General features: G+C 32.3%; 1 protein-coding gene and 5 non-coding genes across 7 annotated transcripts; 1 reads left to right on the forward strand and 5 right to left on the reverse strand.

Annotated features, from left to right (window-relative positions):
* Positions 1-2,450: 2,450 nt before the first annotated feature.
* On the forward strand, positions 2,451-8,958 carry LOC132735715 (uncharacterized). 2 transcript variants are annotated; one of them, XM_060722701.1, is made up of 4 exons: positions 2,459-3,102; positions 4,365-4,437; positions 5,117-5,194; positions 8,526-8,958. In XM_060722701.1, exons 1-4 carry the CDS (start codon positions 2,713-2,715, stop codon positions 8,585-8,587), a joined length of 603 nt encoding a protein of 200 aa, XP_060578684.1. In that variant the 5' UTR covers positions 2,459-2,712; the 3' UTR covers positions 8,588-8,958. The 2 variants fall into 2 exon arrangements, with proteins under 2 accessions (XP_060578685.1, XP_060578684.1); XM_060722702.1 differs by lacking the exon at positions 5,117-5,194 and having other exon boundaries at positions 2,451-3,102.
* A 1,347-nt stretch (positions 8,959-10,305) lies between these two features.
* On the reverse strand, positions 10,306-10,378 carry Trnar-ucu (transfer RNA arginine (anticodon UCU)). Its single transcript has one exon. It is a non-coding gene; the product is annotated as a tRNA-Arg (tRNA).
* Positions 10,379-12,609: 2,231 nt separating this feature from the next.
* Positions 12,610-12,682, reverse strand: Trnar-ucu (transfer RNA arginine (anticodon UCU)). Its single transcript has one exon. It is a non-coding gene; the product is annotated as a tRNA-Arg (tRNA).
* A 1,544-nt stretch (positions 12,683-14,226) lies between these two features.
* Trnar-ucu (transfer RNA arginine (anticodon UCU)) lies at positions 14,227-14,299 on the reverse strand. Its single transcript has one exon. It is a non-coding gene; the product is annotated as a tRNA-Arg (tRNA).
* A 921-nt stretch (positions 14,300-15,220) lies between these two features.
* Trnar-ucu (transfer RNA arginine (anticodon UCU)) lies at positions 15,221-15,293 on the reverse strand. The gene has a single exon. It is a non-coding gene; the product is annotated as a tRNA-Arg (tRNA).
* Positions 15,294-18,616: 3,323 nt separating this feature from the next.
* Trnar-ucu (transfer RNA arginine (anticodon UCU)) lies at positions 18,617-18,689 on the reverse strand. Its single transcript has one exon. It is a non-coding gene; the product is annotated as a tRNA-Arg (tRNA).
* Between the last annotated feature and the right edge of the window lie 513 nt (positions 18,690-19,202).

Genomic DNA, 19,202 nt, shown 5'->3' on the forward strand with positions numbered 1-19,202 from the left:
CAGGAATGCTTTATAAATACATAAAATTGACAACTTGTAGTATCACAGCTTAAAAGCCTGTCAATAAAACATTTAACATTTGCCGCTTAATTTCGGTTTGCTAAATGAGCACGTCCTTTTAGTCACTAATAAACAACAAAGGACTGGTAGTTCTGAATATACCAAGGTACGTCTAAATATAAACACATTTATCATTCACGACAAGTTTACGTGTGTCCTTCTTACTTGTTTGTACCTTGCCCTACAGACTGCATATTTAATGGTTTTGATAACACAACTGAATTATTAATAAATCTTTAAAATAAATAAATCTTGTCGATGCAAATCAAATGAAATTTTTGTCCTTTGTAAAGAAAAACTCAGATATGTTTACTGGCATTTTCTATCAAGCCGTATGATTTTATCAATAGGTGGAACTTTTGCAGATAAGTGTCAAATATCTTCCTATGCAGTACCTCCAGCATGCATTCGAAGCAAATGCGGAGTCGGAAAATAACTCCTCAATGCAAAGGTTTCTTAGAAATCTGTTATCAAAAGCAGACTTTTTCCTTTCATCAAGTGAAATAATGTTCACTGTATTTGACTGATAGCCGAGGACAACAACGGTTTCATTCCTAAACGAAACATGCAACGGCATTTCCATATCATTTGATTCAAAAACTCTTGATAAAGAGCCAGAACAGTTAAATATGAAAACTTTGTTTGATTTTCTGTCAGTGACACATATCAATTTTTTCTCGGGATAGATGTTTACATATGCAGGTTGCTGAAACAAGGAATGGCCATTTTCGTCAAGTTCTATTCTGTTTACCTCCTTAGCTTGACTGACACCGTATATTACAATTGCAGCTGGCTTTGTGGAAGCAATATACACTTTGTCGCTATCATACGCTATACCTTCACATCTGCAATTCACATCTATTTCTTTATAGATACGAATAGACGCCTCGTCAAAATTAACAAATGTAAGTTTTCCCTCTTCGGGCTGAGTTACCACAATACTTGTATCACTGATCTTTGCTATATCCCAAGGACCTGATGAAAGCTTAATTTGGTTCTCTGGTCCGGATCCGTCATAAGTAACCTTCTCCAATACCTTGTGCACATAATCAGCAATGATGATAGTGTCATCAGTAACTGCTATGCATTTTGGAAAAACGTATTCAGGGTACTCTAGACGTTTAGAAAAATTTTTCGTTGTCTGAAGGTTTCCAGTTGTATTGAGCGTACCAACATTAACACCATTTTGTTAGCACGGATTCCCAACAGTTCATTTGGAGCAAATCCGTATGTATTCTTAATATTATCTTTATTTATATTTTCCATTTTTAGCTTTAGATCGTTTAGAAATGACTTCGTCCTATGCATAGCAATGAAAAGATTTCTGCATTGGGACATTTCTTGCAGCAGAGTTAAATCATATTTTTTTAACCTTATATTATTTATTGCGGTTCCATTCAGTTTTTCAATATCTTGATACTGCTGTTCATGTTGTTTCTGTTTGTCTTTAGTTTTCTCCTCTAATGCCTCAACTGCATGCAGTGTGTCTTGCAAATGTTTTTTCAAACACTGCAATTTATCAAACACATTTTGAAACGATTCATTACACATCTCTCTGTTTTTCTGGGAATTAACTTTGTTCATTTCATATACATTTTCAGCAGCAGTTAATTCGTTTAGTAGTTTAGAATAATCCTCAGATTTGTCTATATCCTTTGAGGAATAAGATAAGTTAAAGAATGTACAACACTTATGATGCGTCGTAATGCAATTTGCACACAGAAGTTTTCCATGACCTTCACAGTAAAACTGTACGTCATCTTCGTTATCACATTCGCATTTACTGTCAACAGTATCACTAGATATGTTCCGTGATGGCATTTTATCCTTGCCGATAAATTCATGATTTCTCATTTGTTTGAATTTACAATGGTAAGTAAAACATTTTGAACACATGTACTCCAGGCAATTAGCACAAAAACCGTCAGCATTTTTATTTTCATCTGAGCAAACGTTGCAGTTCTGAACTAAGTCCGATCCTAAAGAAACAGACGACTCCATGTCTGTAATTGTAAGTTGTCAAATGTGAATTTAATTTTCAGCGCGCCATTTTGTTTTCAGTTCGATATCTCGTCCTCGAGTTATAATAAAACGTGCTGTAAATATGATTATGTATATCAAGATCAATATAATCTTATCTATTTGTGTTACCTTTGCGTTATCTAATGTACGTAGCAAAAGATTATACATGTACATTGGTTTATAAATTTGTAAGCTTATTATATTTATATACGCTGTTTATTTTATTAAGTAGAGGCTTTGCTTGATTGCTCAACTGGAAGGTATGAGCTGTATCACCATCATCCATTCGAATGTTTCGCTATGTTACAAACATGAAGTAATTGAAATTAGCATCTATCCATAACTCGTGTCTCTCGATTGATCAAATGAAAAGGTACTATTAATAATATTTTCACCTAAATAATTGCAAAAAGGCTAAACTAAAACGAAAGCCATCAGCATATCTTACATTTATAATGTTATCATGCTATCAAAATATTTTATCCGTCATGTTTACAATTACGACAGCCATACTGTGTCGAAATACTGTCTCTGCAGTACATACATTTTGATTTAAAACTATACTCAAACTTATCTCGTTTGATATAATGTAGAATTTAAGTTTACAAATTTACAAGAACAACGTATTTAATGGCGTTGTTGGAAATATTACACAAACATAGCACAGTTAAATTTCTAAATGAGGAATACGGCTGTGATTACATATTCACAGGAAAGAACAAAGCTGAATATTGGATGCACGTACAAAACTGTCCATTTCAGAAAGTAGAAAAAGTTGTCGACGTTGCAGAAGATTCAAATAAGGTAGAAAACGAGTCTTGTTCAAAATGCGATAACGGTGTTTCCGAAACTGGACATCTGCTTACAGATTGTAATTTGGAAAATGACAAAGCATGTCATTGGAGTGCATTAAAATGTCGCCAAGAACAGACAGTTTATAGACGTTTACAAAACGGAGAAGCGAAGAATGACATAGAAAATGGAAATAACGAAATATCCCGAAGCAGAACAACGGGAGAGGTATTAGAATTTGTTCTCTTGAAATTCTTATCAAAATATTGTTCCTGGTATATGAAAATTCCTTTAGAAAAAGTGAAACGGCTGGGACATTATATCAATTCAATACACGTGTGTAGTGTTGATTGTTATCACGCAGTTTGGTTTCTTTTTTGTCTCCTCACTTATTGAAACATAATCGGGCGGTATCTCCTTATTTGTTATAAGCTCCAAGCGGAGCTGATAACATGACACAACCGTCGGCGATGGTTTATCTTTTGGTTTCGTTATCATTAACATCAATTCGTACAAAACAGTGAATCGTAATATGTGGATGCATCTTGATGAATTCTGAACACCCATTATCAAAGGTCTAGGTAAATAGGACATGTAATTACAGAAGATAAAACTTAATGTGTAACAACAGTGCATTGACATGGGACATTTAATCGTTAAGATGCACGTGTATGAATTATTTATCCCATATTCTTTCTCAGATCAAAACGACAAAGGCAAAGGAACATGTCACTGCGACATGTAATAACTAAACATATTACAGGTCACTTTATTAAAGTGAACTGACCTAAGAACTTCAAACTTTGTAGGCTTACAAATAATTCTACGGACGTTACTAAATTCAAAATTTTACAATTTCATGTTTAAATTTTGAATTCTGTTTAAGCCGGTGTTAGGGGGCGTTGACGGTAGATTGCACTTAAAGGTACTATCCATGAACAGGCTCAATCAATTCTTTTTCAGGTCAAACGGTTAGATAGGTCCTGTGGTAACAAAACAAAAGTGGTCATTTATCATAATGCATTGACATTGGAATTTCAACATTTGTTAATTGTCGTACATTTGTGAGATCTACTTGCCACACCCTTTATAGGTCATAATGTAAAGTCCACCTGGGCCTTGATAGAATTAAATAAAAGTGCATCGATCTAGGATATTCAAACGGTGTATTTAGATGCACCGTTATGACTCGCTTAAAGCAAGGTGGCCATACAAAGAACACCACATATGATATTTTGGATTTTAAAATTGAATACTGTACACAGGAATTAACAGCTATGAATACTCCTCAATATTCAGTTTTTGTATAACGTTACTCCCATTTATTTACCCTTTTTTAGTTTAGGCCAAACACATTGTTTCACTTTAAAGAAGTTACTAAAGAAGTTAAACGCTTTTTATGAAATGTATAAATGTTACAGTGGTAAAACTTTAATTTTTAAAGAACATATAGAATCTATGCTTCTTGTATTTTTGTCTTGTATTTTAAGCCTTCAGAAGTGATGCGTCACTATGATATATTTGCTGGCTATTCTTTCCATGGAAAACGCGACCAGGATCTATGTACGTTATCGTGTATTTTTTCCTTATTTAAGTGAAATCGCTATCTTGATAGCACGTTTTATCATACATGAACAGAAATCACGAACTTATTAAATATGGATGTTGATGCTCAGTGTGAGTGACATTCTACGATATTACATATTTATGAAATTGTTTTAGATCATATAAAAGTATGTTTGAAATGACGTCAGCGTTTATGAATGAGTTGTATACTTAGGATGACGTCCTTACACTGCTTACGGATTGGCGCCGTTTTGTCAAAATATCTATTAAATGATATGGATCAAATTTGTGGCGTTAGTGTATGTGAGATATTATTTCGGTATTGTATGAAAAGAAAACATTATAAGAACTGAAAACATAAATGAAAATTTTCTTTTATTGTTAGTAAACTATATCATCGAGGGAGAAAACATAACAGCTACGTATACAAGTAGTCCCGAACCAGTGTTTATTGGCAGTTAAACACCGGTTTTTTCTTCTTTGTCTATAGTGACAAAACCAATAGGAGTGTTAGAATTATAAAATATCATACTTAATCACTTAGAACTCAATAGGTAGATATTGATAATCAAATTTTATGTATGTGTTTAATGTAATCTATTTGCTGACATTTGACATATATTTGGATATGTTACATTTGAATGTTGCTACTAGTTTGTATAATTTCATTTTTAAGGTAGCTCTTCATATCCACTCGTGAACAATTATTTAGTTACAAGTAGACCACTACCACCAGATGAGTATGTTTCATACTGTAAGTCTTCTTTATTGCTATTATTCAGGTTTTTTTCTGTTGTAGAAACAAACGGGTTCTGTTATGTTAAAAATATTTATATGACATATTGATTTCTTGTAGCTTTGATATACAATATCCCATGATATGACGAATCGTCGTGTGAAAATTTAAATGATTTTTATTTCTATTTATCATTAGGCCTACTATTATCATTATGCCCCCACTTCGAAGAAGAGGGGGTATATTGCTTTGCACTTGTCGGTCCGTCGGTCTGTCGGTCCGTCGGTCCGTAGACCAAATGGTTTCCGAGTGATAACTAAAGAACCCTTAGGCCTAGGAACTTCAAACTTGGTGTGGTGATTGGTCATGACCAGTAAATGACCCCTATTGATTTTGGGGTCAATGTGTCAAAGGTCAAGGTCACATTTACCTTGTATAATAAAACAGTTTCCGATCAATAACTAAAGAACGCTTAGGCCTAGGAACTTCAAACTTGATATGGTGATTGGCCATGACCAGCAGATGACCCCTATTGATTTTGGGTCAAGGGGTGAAAGGTCAAGGTCACATTGACCTTGTAGGTAAAAACGGTTTCCGATCAATAACTAAAGAAACCTTAGGCCTAGGAACATTAAACTTGGTATGGTGATTGGTCATGATCAGTAGATGACCCCTATTGATTTTGGGGTCAAGGGGTCAAAGGTCAAGGTCACATTGACCTTATATGTAAAAACAGTTTCCGATCAATAACTCAAGAACCCTTAGGCCGAGGAACTTCAAACTTGGTATGGCGATTGGTCATGACCAGCAGATGACCCCTATTGATTTTGGGGTCAAGGGGTCAAAGGTCAAGGTCACATTGACCTTTTAGGTAAAAACGGTTTCTGATCAATAACTTAAGAACGCTTAGGCCTAGGTACTTCAAACTTGGTATGATGATTGGTCATGACCATCAGATGACCCCTATTGATATTGGGGTCAAGAGGGAAGGTCAAGGTCACATTGACCTTGTATGTTAAAACGGTTTCTGATCAATAAATAAAGAACTCTTAGGTCTAGGTACTTCAAACTTGGTATCATGATTAGTCATGACCAGCAGATGACCCCTATTGATTTTGGGGTCAAGGGGTCAAAGGTCAAGGTCACATTGACCTTGTAGGTTAAAAGGGTCTCCGATCAATCACTAAAGAACCCTTAGTCCTAAGAACTTCAAACTTGGTATGATGAATGGTCATGACCAGCAGAAAAACACTATTTATTTTGGGGTCAAGGGGTCAAAGGTCAAGGTCACATTGACCTTGTAGGTAAAAACAGTTTCCGATCAATAACTAAAGAACCCTTAGGCCTAGGAACGTCAAACTTGATATGATGATTGGTCATGACCAGTACATGACCCCTATTGATTTTGGGGTCAAGGGGTCAATGTCATAGTGACCTTGTACTTAATGACCGTTTCTGACCAATAACTCAACAACTCAAGTTGCCTTGGTTGATATTTTTATGTTGTTTGGTATACGCATTTGAAGGTCTTATGTAATATGTAACAACTTGGCTGTCATTAATGAGGCCTATGTGATTCATAAAATTTATGTATATATTATTTGGTAAGATTTTTAATAACTTTAATTGCTGCACAAAACCTATGGGGTCACAATAATTATTACCTTGTGACTAGTCATGATCAGTAGATACTAGATAACCCTTATTAATACCTATGTTACTATATATAGTAACAAAATCTAGGGTATTTCAGGGCCATTATGGCAAGATCTAGGTCACTATGCAATTTTGGCCGCCTTGCTACTCGGCATTTTTTTTCGATAATGGGCGAGTGAATGACGTCAGCAACTCCCAGTGACTTTCAATATGGCTACTGACGTTGAATAAACTCTAGTCACTTGCACACAATTTTTTTAAAGTTTAAACGACATAATTAAGCACAATCAGCAAAGCTTATCATTAAAGATTTATAAACTTAAGACAATACACGACCTTCAGAAATTCCAAAATGATTTTAGATTGACTGTACGAAAAGGTCGGATCTTTCGTATTTCAGTCTCAGAAACCGTTCTTGAAGGCACAAAACTTCATAAAAATAACTGGCACTAGATGTGAATGTAATTCTTACAAAAATGTGAAGAGTAGTATTCTGTATTATCGATAAAACAACAATAAAACAACATTTTCTTATTTTATGTTGTGTTGTTTTGTGTAACAGTTTGACAGATATCTGTTTACATTGACAACTGTCCTTTTCTTAGAAAGGGCGACAACAAAGATTAGCGGCGATGTCTAAACGCCGTATTTCGGACATAGGTATTAAAGACGTTAATACTTGGTTGCTGCTCGCCATTATGCGATAATGGCCCTTGAGTTCATAATGTCCTTCGGGCCTGCGGCCCTCAGGCCATTATGCACATCTTCGGGCCATTATCGCATAATGGCGAGCAGCAACCAAGTATTAACCTCTAATTAATTGCTTGTTCACTGGGTCAGAAGTCATGCATAATAACCTGATCACATGACAAATTGGCTGCCGATAGAGGGCATACATGTTTTACAAACATATCTTGTTATTATTATTTTATTCTTCTTCTTCTTATAATTATTATTCTTCTTCTTATTATTATTATTATTATTATTGTTATTATTATTATTATTATTATTATTATTATTATTGTTATTATTATTATTTTATTGATACATGTATGTGATTTGAATTGAAATGACCACGCGTGAGTGTTTCAGTCTCTTGTCTGTTGGACCTTTGATTCCTTGTTTTTAAAGAACAAAACATCTCATTTTTTGTTAGAATTTGTCTGAATTAAATGGTTTTTTTATAAAGTAAGAGCAGTCATTTATTTTTAAGAACATGAAGAGGTTATGTTATATAAAGCATAAAATAATAACTAAATTACTTGTACATGTACTGAAGAATTTTCGTTTTAGTTTTTATAGAATTTAATTTAGACTTCGATTGTGTAATAAGCTAATAAACACACTATTTGATCCTTTCCCGGAACCAACCAGTATTGAGCAATAAATGTAAAGTTTAATGAAACAACGGCTTCTCCCTGATGGGGTTTGAGCATATGCAGCATGAGATAATTGTCCGACGCGTTAACCACTAGGCCATGCCGCAAAGCTTATCTTTTGTGATGGTGTATTATCATATGCCAGCGCGTGACAATTGTCTCTTTTGAACAGTTTATCAAGTAAACAATTTCTAAGATTTTCTTTTTGAAACCATTTATTTTTTGTTGTTTTCTCACTTTCAGTATTTATAATATTATTTTATTTTAGAAAACTTATTTCAGAGTTTTTTTTTCTCTTCTCACATAATTTACAGGTCGATCAAAGACACCTATAGGACACGTGACACCAAGTGTGAGAGATTTGTTCAGAATGTAGAGTTGTATCGTTATAAACAAGTTTAATTTTATATTAACGTATACTATCGAACCTAAGAAACAACCTGACTGACATTTGTTTTACATTTCACATATTGATCAGTTGTGGTGAATTGATTTTGTTGTTGTTTGTTGTTGTTATATAATATACAATGCTTATCCTTGAATAATAAAAAAAGAAATCACAGAAATGTAAATTTTAGTGTGTAGAATTTTCAACATGACTTCTACCTTGTGTGAAGTCAAAACATTTGTATTTTATATTTACAAACAAACTGTCAAACAATTATCTATATTTCTAATCAAATATGAGCATAGTGTATCTTTAATGTTTTGATTACATGTGTAGTGTATAAAGTGTCTAGTGTAAAAGAGTTCAACTTTAATACTTGTACTTTCCGTCTACTTAAACAAATGTTATATTGTTAGTTCTTACTGATACTTCACGAAGAACAAGCTAGGTTCAGATCACAATATGGTACCACTGAACATATATTTTAATTGATTATTATTCAAGCTTTACTGTGCATTTGTTGACTATAGGAAGGCATTTGATTCTGTTAATCGATTTAATTTATGACACAAACTTTTGTCACATAATATTGATGGTAAGTGCATTGGTATAATCCACAATATGTACAGTAAGGCTAAATCTTGCGTTAAAGTAAACTGTGAGTTGACTAGTTTCTTTACTAGTTTTACCGGTGTAAGTCAAGGTGAAAATCTTTCACCAATTTTGTTTTCTATCTTTTTGAGCGATTTGTCAGAATTTGTATCTATAAATACTCAGGACTTGTCAATATCTCTAACGCAACTCGTGAATGTCTTAGTGACGATGTCATTGATGTTTATGTTAAATTGTTTCTTTGTTATATGCTGATGATACAATACTTTAAGCAGAAAGCAAAACTGATTTGCAAAATGCCTTAAATGCTATGAGCGATTACTGTTATATATGGAATCTTGTTGTAAATGAAGCTAAGAATAAAATATAGGTTTTAAGTAAGTCAAAACCTAAAGATGATTATGATTTTGTGTACAATGGTAAAAAGCTTGATTTAGTAGATAACTTTACTTACCTTGAAGTACTTTTTAGTTATAATTGTAAATTTTTGAAATCAAAAAATATTCTTTTTTGATAATGCTAGAAGAGCAATGTTATCTGTTATCCAAAAGTCCCGTAAATTATGTCCACCCATTTCGTTGCAACTACATTTATTCAACTCAATGGTTTTACTATCTTTCTTTATGGAAGTGAAGTTTGGGGATTCGTACATGTTCAAATTTTAGAGAAATTTCAGTTGTATTTTCGTAAGTTTATTTTTGAATTTAAAAGCTTCAATACCTAATTGTATGGTTTATGGTGAGTAAGGCTTATTTCCATTAGTCCTACAAGTGAAAGCAAGAGTTTTGTGTTTCTGGAGTAAAATTATCAATGCTAAGTAAAATTAAATATGTAAACTTCTGTGTAAAACAATGTTGTCTTTGTCCATCATCATCATCAGCAGCAGCACCAGCATCATTATCATCATCTACAAACTGCTTTTCTCCCCGACGCAACAGTGTTTGTCTTCGTTGTATCTTTGTGTTTTCAAATGTTCGCATTTTGTGGCCACGATAGATTTAGGTCGGTTTATAATTCATTTTTATTGGGACATAGCTACCAATCAATATCACCATTCATCAAGTCTAGACTATTAGTAACAACCAATAAAAAAACATCCCCGGTGGGATTCGAACCCACGACCTCTGGATTAGAAGTCCAGCGCGCTATCCACTGCGCTACGGGGACTGCTTATATATATATATCGATGATGATAATGATGATGATAATGATACTGTTGCGCCGGGCGAAAAGCAGTATCTTCAATGTGCTTCAAATTGGTATGTATACCTCTCTGAGACTTTTTAATGACCGTCTGTCACGAAAACGCAACATTTTATAAATTATCAAACTTATCGTGGAACAACAAAAGATTACAGTGATTTGCCTTATACTATTTCGACCATTTTCACAGCGAATTTCATACTGTTTGTAAAGTAAAGGTATCACAATTCACAGTCAATAAAATTACCTGTTCATACCATCAGTTTTAAACCACAGGACGATATACAGGAATTTATTTTTCTAAATGAAACCATCTTATATTGCCTGGTTGTAATCGTAGAGTAATCAATAAAACAGTAAACATTAAAAACAACGCATTTGTATTGAATTAAATAATTAAATAAAGTGTTTGGTGATTCATATTTTACATTAATTTTCTGATAATTCCATTTTACCCTTTGATTTACAAAATATTGCCAATCAAGTTCTTACTTATAGTCTATGTAAGGAATATAGGTTTTCATTTTATATGTTTACATCAAAAGTAGTAAAATAAGCAAATTCCCGGTGGGATTCTAACCCTCGACCTCTGGATTAAAAGTCCAGTGCGATATCCACTGATCTTCGGTACAGTCTAAGTTTAAAAAGGGTCCACCCACCAATTATGTCGACCTTAATTTCTGGCCAATTTACATCTTACATGTAAAATAGTGTTGTTAGTTTTTGCTGGTTACAGTTAATTACAGAATTACAGAAAATTATAGCAAACGTTTTTATAAGAGCATCTTTATTATTATAATATTGTAATATGAATACCCCCCCCCCTTTTTTTTGTTTACAGCTATAGAACTCTTTCTTACACAAATAACACTCACTATAAATTATAAATGCTTAAAACACTTAAAACCATAACATGGATAAGTTTTTTACTGGTTAAATGATACTCAGGTTATGCACAGAACACTGGCAGAATTTGACAGATCGTGAAAACTAATGACATTTCGTATTATCATATTAATAATTAATGGATATGATGCAATAAATGCATGTATACAAACTATATATTTCAGAGACAATTAATATACCTTTAACAAATATTTGATGACATGCACGGTCACTCTTTATTTCTATTAGGAAATGCAAACTTAATGTGTCAATAGTGACGTCACAGTGCATGCTTGGTTTTGTCTAAAATCTTAATCAATTCTGGAACAGAATGTTTAGGTTAAAAGTACTAAATTAGGTAAATAATATCGGTCACTTAGACAACCAGGTATGGAGATTTTATTGGAAATCGTCGTGGCCTGTTCGGATCTATTTCTGTTCAATGTAGGAGTCAAACGGCAAGCCATTGGTCGATATGGAGGGCTTTTGGCGCCAAATGGACGTTCCGCAATCTGAGTGGATGAGAGCGTTAGCTGTGCTTAGGCGCCCAATAATTTACAAGTTCCTAACGCCGGGAATTTAATATATTGCCGGTACGGCATTATCCTTGAGCTTACTGGATAGATCATTTGAGTCTAATCATTTTACTTACTTGGTTAATTAATAGGAATCCTCAGTTAAACATTATAGATCTACAACTAGTTGATACTACATTCAACTGGATACAACTTACAAGAGCTGAGCTTATTTTCATCACTTAGTATTTTCTTAATTGGAGTTCATGATGGAACGAATGTAACTAACATTTACTAACATTTACTAACGTTTACTTTAACTAACAATAACTAGCAATTATCATTTTATTGATAATTTATTTATAGATTCTACTTCATCTTACAACACATTCTTGGATTACTTTATAAAATAAATTATTTTTGTTCTTAAAACAAGCTCTTTGTATAGTTTATCTGAAATTATTCTATCAAGGTACACACAGGTCGGAGTTTTCCGTCTAGGTTCGAACAACGGCTATCTTAACTTCCCAAAAACATCACAATATCATCATGTTGAAAGAAAAAAGAAAGAAAAAAAGATAAACATTCTAAACATGAAACCCTACAACAAGGTGGGCACAAAACAGACCATACACGGAACATTAAATTTTGTCCATCAGGTAATCATATGTTTAAACAAAATGACAAGTAAAATAACTTACACTGAATAGATATTTTTAAATAAAAGGTCATCAAAATCGATGAATTTGATATTGACATGGTAATAAAAAATGTACATCAACATTTTAAAAAAATCATCCCCGGTGGGATTCGAACCCACGACCTCTGGATTAGAAGTCCAGCGCGCTATCCACTGCGCTACGGGGACTTATACAGGTATAGTCGTTTTACCTGTTGAGAGTACATAGTAAGTTTGATAAGTTTGATAAGTTTATTTTCAATATTCCATAAGGTTATATAGCCCATGAGGATATACAATGCATTATATACGGCAAGACAGTATATAGCATAAATGTACAAAACAATTTAAACAGCGGAGAAGGTTTACAAATAATTAAATGTCTTCATAATTAGTATATGACATCAGATATTCTTACTGAATTCCACTTGGGTATAACTTTAATTTTACACTGAGAAATTTTTTAACAAGATATATACGCTTCTGTTAATTAAAATTATATCATGTTGTACCGCATATAATGTTAATTCCGAGGAAAATGTAACATATACCCATGTGAAATTTCACATCGAAACAAAATGAAAACCGAAGCACATTTAGGCATCTGATAATGACATGCAATATAATAGCATACCAACTCAACCCATTACGTGAAAAAATATCTACTATGAATACTCGCAACTGCCCCTATACTGTATACATAACTCTAACTCTCAAAGATATTTCATCAAAAATAAGTGAGTGATTCTTGACTATAATAATAATTATCTTGATCTTGTCGAAACGAAACACAAGATCAACATATTACTATTACATTCACACCGAAATATAAGTTTATTTACACATTTAATATCAATCCAGGTACAATCAATATATAAAGCAAAAAGAATGATTGTGTATAAGTAAGATACAATACCTTACATGTATGATAAAGTTGACCTTGTCAATAGGAAAACACAAAGTCAACTCATTTTAAATTCTTAGTGTATCTTAAATACATTTATATTTTATCAATTGTACCTGTTTTACATATAAAGAAACATACACAAATCAAGAATCATTCACATATCAAGAAACATACACATATCAAGAAACATACACATATCAAGAAACATACACATATCAAGAAACATACACAAATCAAGAAACATACACAAATCAAGAATCATTCACATATCAAGAAACATACACATATCAAGAAACATACACAAATCAAGAAACATACACATATCAAGACACATACACAATATCTGTATACTAACTATAAATAACTATAAAGCTACATAACTATTTAAGTCTGCTTTAGAACTATATGTAATTTCCCTCCTAATCTGAAAAGCACTAGATACAAAATTTGCAAGATTACGAGTTAATTTTACTTTATCTGTATTTAACAGTTCCAATACCTTTTGCATATTTGGACGTATCCAAAAATAGGACGGGATAAAACGTTGTCTAAATTCATCATATACATTACATTCTAATATAAAATGATATTCATCTATGCATAACAGATTCTTTCATTTATAGGTGTACTTAACTAAGGTTAGCACAAAACAGACCATAAAGGGAACATTTGTTAATCAGGTAATCATATGTTTAAACAAAATGACAAGTAAAATAACTTACACTGAATAGATATATTTAAATAAAAGTTCATCCAAATTGATGAATTTGATATTGACATGGTAATAAAAAAATGTACATCAACATTGAAAAAAAATAAAACAAATCATCCCCGGTGGGATTCGAACCCACGACCTCTGGATTAGAAGTCCAGCGCGCTATCCACTGCGCTACGGGGACTTATACAGGTAAACTTGTTTTACCTGTTGAGAGTACAAAGTATTAACACGCATTGTACTGTATCTATTTTGCGATAAGTATTAACAAACATTTTGTTATAAATCGATATCGGTATGTGGTTGTCCACGTGCCTGAGGGCAATTTTACTATTGTTTCATTTTTTTTATATAATGAAAGTTAACTTAAATCTTAAGTAACTCATTATTTGACACACTTGATAAAATTTCATATCTACCCTGAATCGTTTTAAGTAGCACGTGTTTATGAACTTTGAGTCAAACGATAAACTTTCAGTAGGCGCAGATGAAATGATTTTATTTTGTGAAGCCAGCACATTCGTTATCTCAATATTGAAGTACGAAGGAATTTAATTTTTCTATTATTTAATTTTTCACAATATTTTTGATATAAATAATACGAGCGTCTTATAACAATTATCATTTTATAAGTGATGCTTCCTTATTAAAAAACTGAATAAATTTTCAAATTACTGTAAATAAGGGCTAGTATCGAGGACCCTGGATATTTGTTGTGACTTGTAAAATTTGTAAAGCTAAAATGTTAAAAACATTATCATTTTTATTGCTTTATGTTGATAATTTTATATACTTTTATCTATGTGCCAATGACAAGGTGCTTTAAACAGTGTTTAGTTGTCTATATACAATTTAAGTAAGTTTCATACTATAATTTGTACATTGTTAAAAAGTTTGACGATCATTCTCTTCCTGGACTGTCTTTATTCTAGTCACGTTTCGATGTAAAAATAAAAGGACGTTAATTCGTTTAGGATTATGGTTTAAGTTTTACAGCAGTAGCTTCCCTTATATGAAGACAGTCAATTCATGATACTGTAGCATTTACAAGCCGTACTTTGATAATCACAAATGGATCACTTAATATCAAGAATAATAAAAATATCATCCCCGGCGGGATTCGAACCCGCGACCTCTGGATTAGAAGTCCAGCGCGCTATCCACTGCGCTACGGGGACGCTGTATCAACTACCGGAAATGTGATGAACGGGTTGTAGTCTTCTAACCCACGACAAGCTTAAACATCCATTCATTTAACGGATTCCTATACTATTAGGTAATCGCTATTGACCCACCATTAGCGGTATTATGGGAAAAGAAAATCTTTGCTTTAATTACGTTTTTTTTAAATCTTTGACTTTTGACAAAATAAAGAATTTAAACCGTAATATATTTCACACATATATTATTAGAATAAACAAACATTTTTACGAGCAAAGATACATTACCTCTTCAACATTTATGAACTTAACGCCAGAAAACATTTTTAAATCTTAAATTATTTTTCTTATTTCTTGTACATTAGTTTCTATTGACAGTTCTAAAATTACGTTATTTTAATCAGGACACACCTATGCATAGAGTATAACACAATGAAGGGAACCTTACATGACTTTCTCGTAATGTATTCAACCGATTTACATTGTATTAAAGCACAGGATGTAATTAAAGTCCGTGAATAAAGCTGCAAAAAACATTCATAACAAATATTTAGTAATTCATTTAAATAAACAAATCATTCATTTATTTATTTTGTTTCTTATTAAGCTATTTTTGAATTATTTATTTCTTAATTAATTAATTAATTGATTGTTTAATTGATTGATTAATTAAGTAATTCATTCATTCATATATTAATTAATTGATTGATTAATTAATTAATCAATTAAATTCATTCATTAAATAAGTCAAACAATTAATTAATTAATTACTTATTTATTTACTTATTTATATGTTAATAAATTAATTACTTATTTATTTATTTGTTAATTAATTAATAAATTTATTTATTTATTTATTTATTTATATTTATTTATTTTTACTTGACGTAATTATTTTTGTATAAAGGTATTGTTTTAGATGTAAATTCCTAAGCTTATTAAATAATCATTGACAAAATGCGGAATATATTCTTGAATCACACATTATATTCATTCAGAGTAAAGGGAGATAAAACCGTTTGTGTACGAGGTTATGCTTACGAGAGTAATGTCCCGTACTTCATAAATATATACAAACATATCGTGAAGAAACCCTACAAGTATAAAAGACACATTATGTCCCAGATACAAATGTTTACTTTTTTAGAATTGGTGCAAACATGAATTTTATAATGTTTAAATATTGGTTTAAAATAATGCAACATGCTTGCTACCTGAAGAAACTAGCGATGTATTTACAAAAATAACAGTCACAGTGGAATTTTGACTTCCATAAAAATAAATAATTCACCGAATCTGTATTTTATTGATAACTAAAAAATCTGATGGATGGACCATTAAAAAAAGATATGTAATCTAATATAATTCTGATTTAGGTAAATAGGTGCAGAAAATTCATCGTCGGCGGGATTCAAACCCGCAGCCTCGGGATTAAAAGTCCAGCGCAATACCCACTGCGCTACGGGGTCTCTTAGTTAAAGCTACTAGTGATTTGTTACCCTGCACCAATCCCCACAGATAAAGTAGGGACTTCAGGCGAATTTTTCCGTCTCAAATGATGGCAAAATAAAAAACAACAACAAAAACTTTTAGCTCTGCAACGAACAACGTGGGAGTTTTTTTTTGCTTAACACCTATTTCATAGGTCTCTGCAAAAAGCTAATATCCGGACTGATTTTTTAAATTGAAAATACGGGTAGTCTTCCATGCCCAATTCATTACCCAGCTCTCAACAATGCTATCCCTTACACTTTCCGAAGAAAGATTTCAAAAGCAAAACATCTACAATACTTGGCTATTATCAAAATCAAGTATTTTAACGTGATTGAAAACAAAATGAAAATAGAAATAAAAACTTTAAAAAATAAAATAACAATCTACCGCATTCTAAAACAATATATATATAAATGTATTATCTTAATCTTACTCCATTTGTATCGATCAACATTTGGTAAATGTGCTGGTTTTTTGAAATTGAATTCAAGAAACTTTCAATCATATTTTAGGGGTTTTTGTATTTGATATACCGATAAGCCTTCAAAATAATTCAACAAATTCGCAATAATTTATTATCTCTTTTTTTTACAATACATGTTAACAGTTTTTGATTGCACCGCACCTTTCCTCCCTCGACTTCCATAATAACTGTAGCAAAGAGTGTAAGTTTTAAGAACTGGATATGGAATCATTCTATTTTTGAATTTTCGATCTTTTAATTTTCATCAGACGAGGCAAGAAAAATCTCCACTATATCTTCACCGCAAACAAAGATGCAATATTATTACTCTTTTCTTTTCGGTACTTTTTAATATATCTTTTTGGTGTTTAGTTTATATTTGGGTAGAATAATGCACGGGGCACGAGATTATCATGAGGTTTTTTTTCGCGGTTTTAAATAATTCGAGCTTTACTAATACATAGAGTACGCACGGTTCACCAAATTTCTTTAATTTTATCAATTGTATGTTCATGGGGAAACGGTTGATACATGTTATATATTTATACATGTATATATATTAATAGATTTTTTTATAAATGAATATTTCAAGTTAGTTTACAAAGACTGGATTTTACAATGCCACTGATCAATAATTGTATCGGGAGGATTTGTCTAATTGATTTATTTTTCTGAAAGTTTATCCAATTGTTAAATAATTCTTCAATATAAAAAGAATATTCGGAAAGCAGGGGGCGGAGAACCTGTTCGCTGGTCAGAGCTTTGGACTCTCCCTACCTCTCACCTCTTAAACAATAAATTATTTAAAAAAGAATAATTATAAAAATAATAATAAGAGTTGGGGTTGGGGCAGCCGGTTCGCAGCATATGAATAATTATTTTTAAAATGGTTGTTTTTTTGTTTTGTGTATTTTTTTTTCGGCAGGATTAAAAAAGTCCCATTTCATAGTATTGATCCATTGAATTCAAATTTATCAAAATTAATGTAGTATATTTATTACAGTATAATTATAATCAACATTGTTGCTATTACAGATATATATATATATATATATATATATATATATATATATATATATATATATATATATATATATATATATATATATATATATATATATATATATATATATATATATATATATAAGGCGTTCCTTTGATATGGCTTTATATTGTGTGATGTATTTTTGTCAAAATGTTCACATAACGAGCTTTAGTAAACCCCAAGCTATAGAACCTTATCTGAGTTGTCTTATATTTGGTTTGGATTATATGGTTTAGGAGAGAAATAATTTATTTTCGGACAAACGAAGTGAGGGAGAAACTATTATTAGACAAACGAGGCGTTATCTTTAAGATATATATCACATAAAAATAGAGAAATCATCCCCGGCGGGATTCGAACCCGCGACCTCTGGATTAGAAGTCCAGCGCGCTATCCACTGCGCTACGGGGACACTTCGGAAAGTTTCTTATTTTCTTTGACTGTTTTCATCAATAACAGTGCAGATACAGTGCTTAAGTCGTGGTGCTGGTTGTTTTCACTCCAGAGCACGTTCACGATAGTACTTACCACACCACCCAGTTCCTTGATAGACTGTCAAGCCATTAACAAGTACTAGTTCCGTTCGCAAGGAACTGGTACATTCTGTACATGCTATAGCAGAGTTATAGGGCGAATGACTGTAGAAAGGATTTCATGATCAATCACATTGAAAGTGACCTGCCCCGTCAGGGAATCGATCCCGGATCGGTCTACCCACTGTACTAACTTGACGGTGCCAATCCTTGTCAACTATCTCAAGAACCTTAACTGTCACTGAAAAATGGTGAGGTCATTGCCTGAGATCTACAAATTTCCTGAAGAAGGGGAAACAACGAATGTGAAAATCTCAACAAATGTTCACATAACGCAGAGATAGGTTGTATGCTGGGCAGGGTTAGCTAAGTCTGTACAAATCCCAAGACTC

The sequence above is a fragment of the Ruditapes philippinarum genome, unplaced genomic scaffold, assembly GCF_026571515.1.
Source record: "Ruditapes philippinarum isolate M1 unplaced genomic scaffold, ASM2657151v2 ctg2228_1_1_1_1, whole genome shotgun sequence".
NCBI classification, from domain to species: domain Eukaryota; kingdom Metazoa; phylum Mollusca; class Bivalvia; order Venerida; family Veneridae; genus Ruditapes; species Ruditapes philippinarum.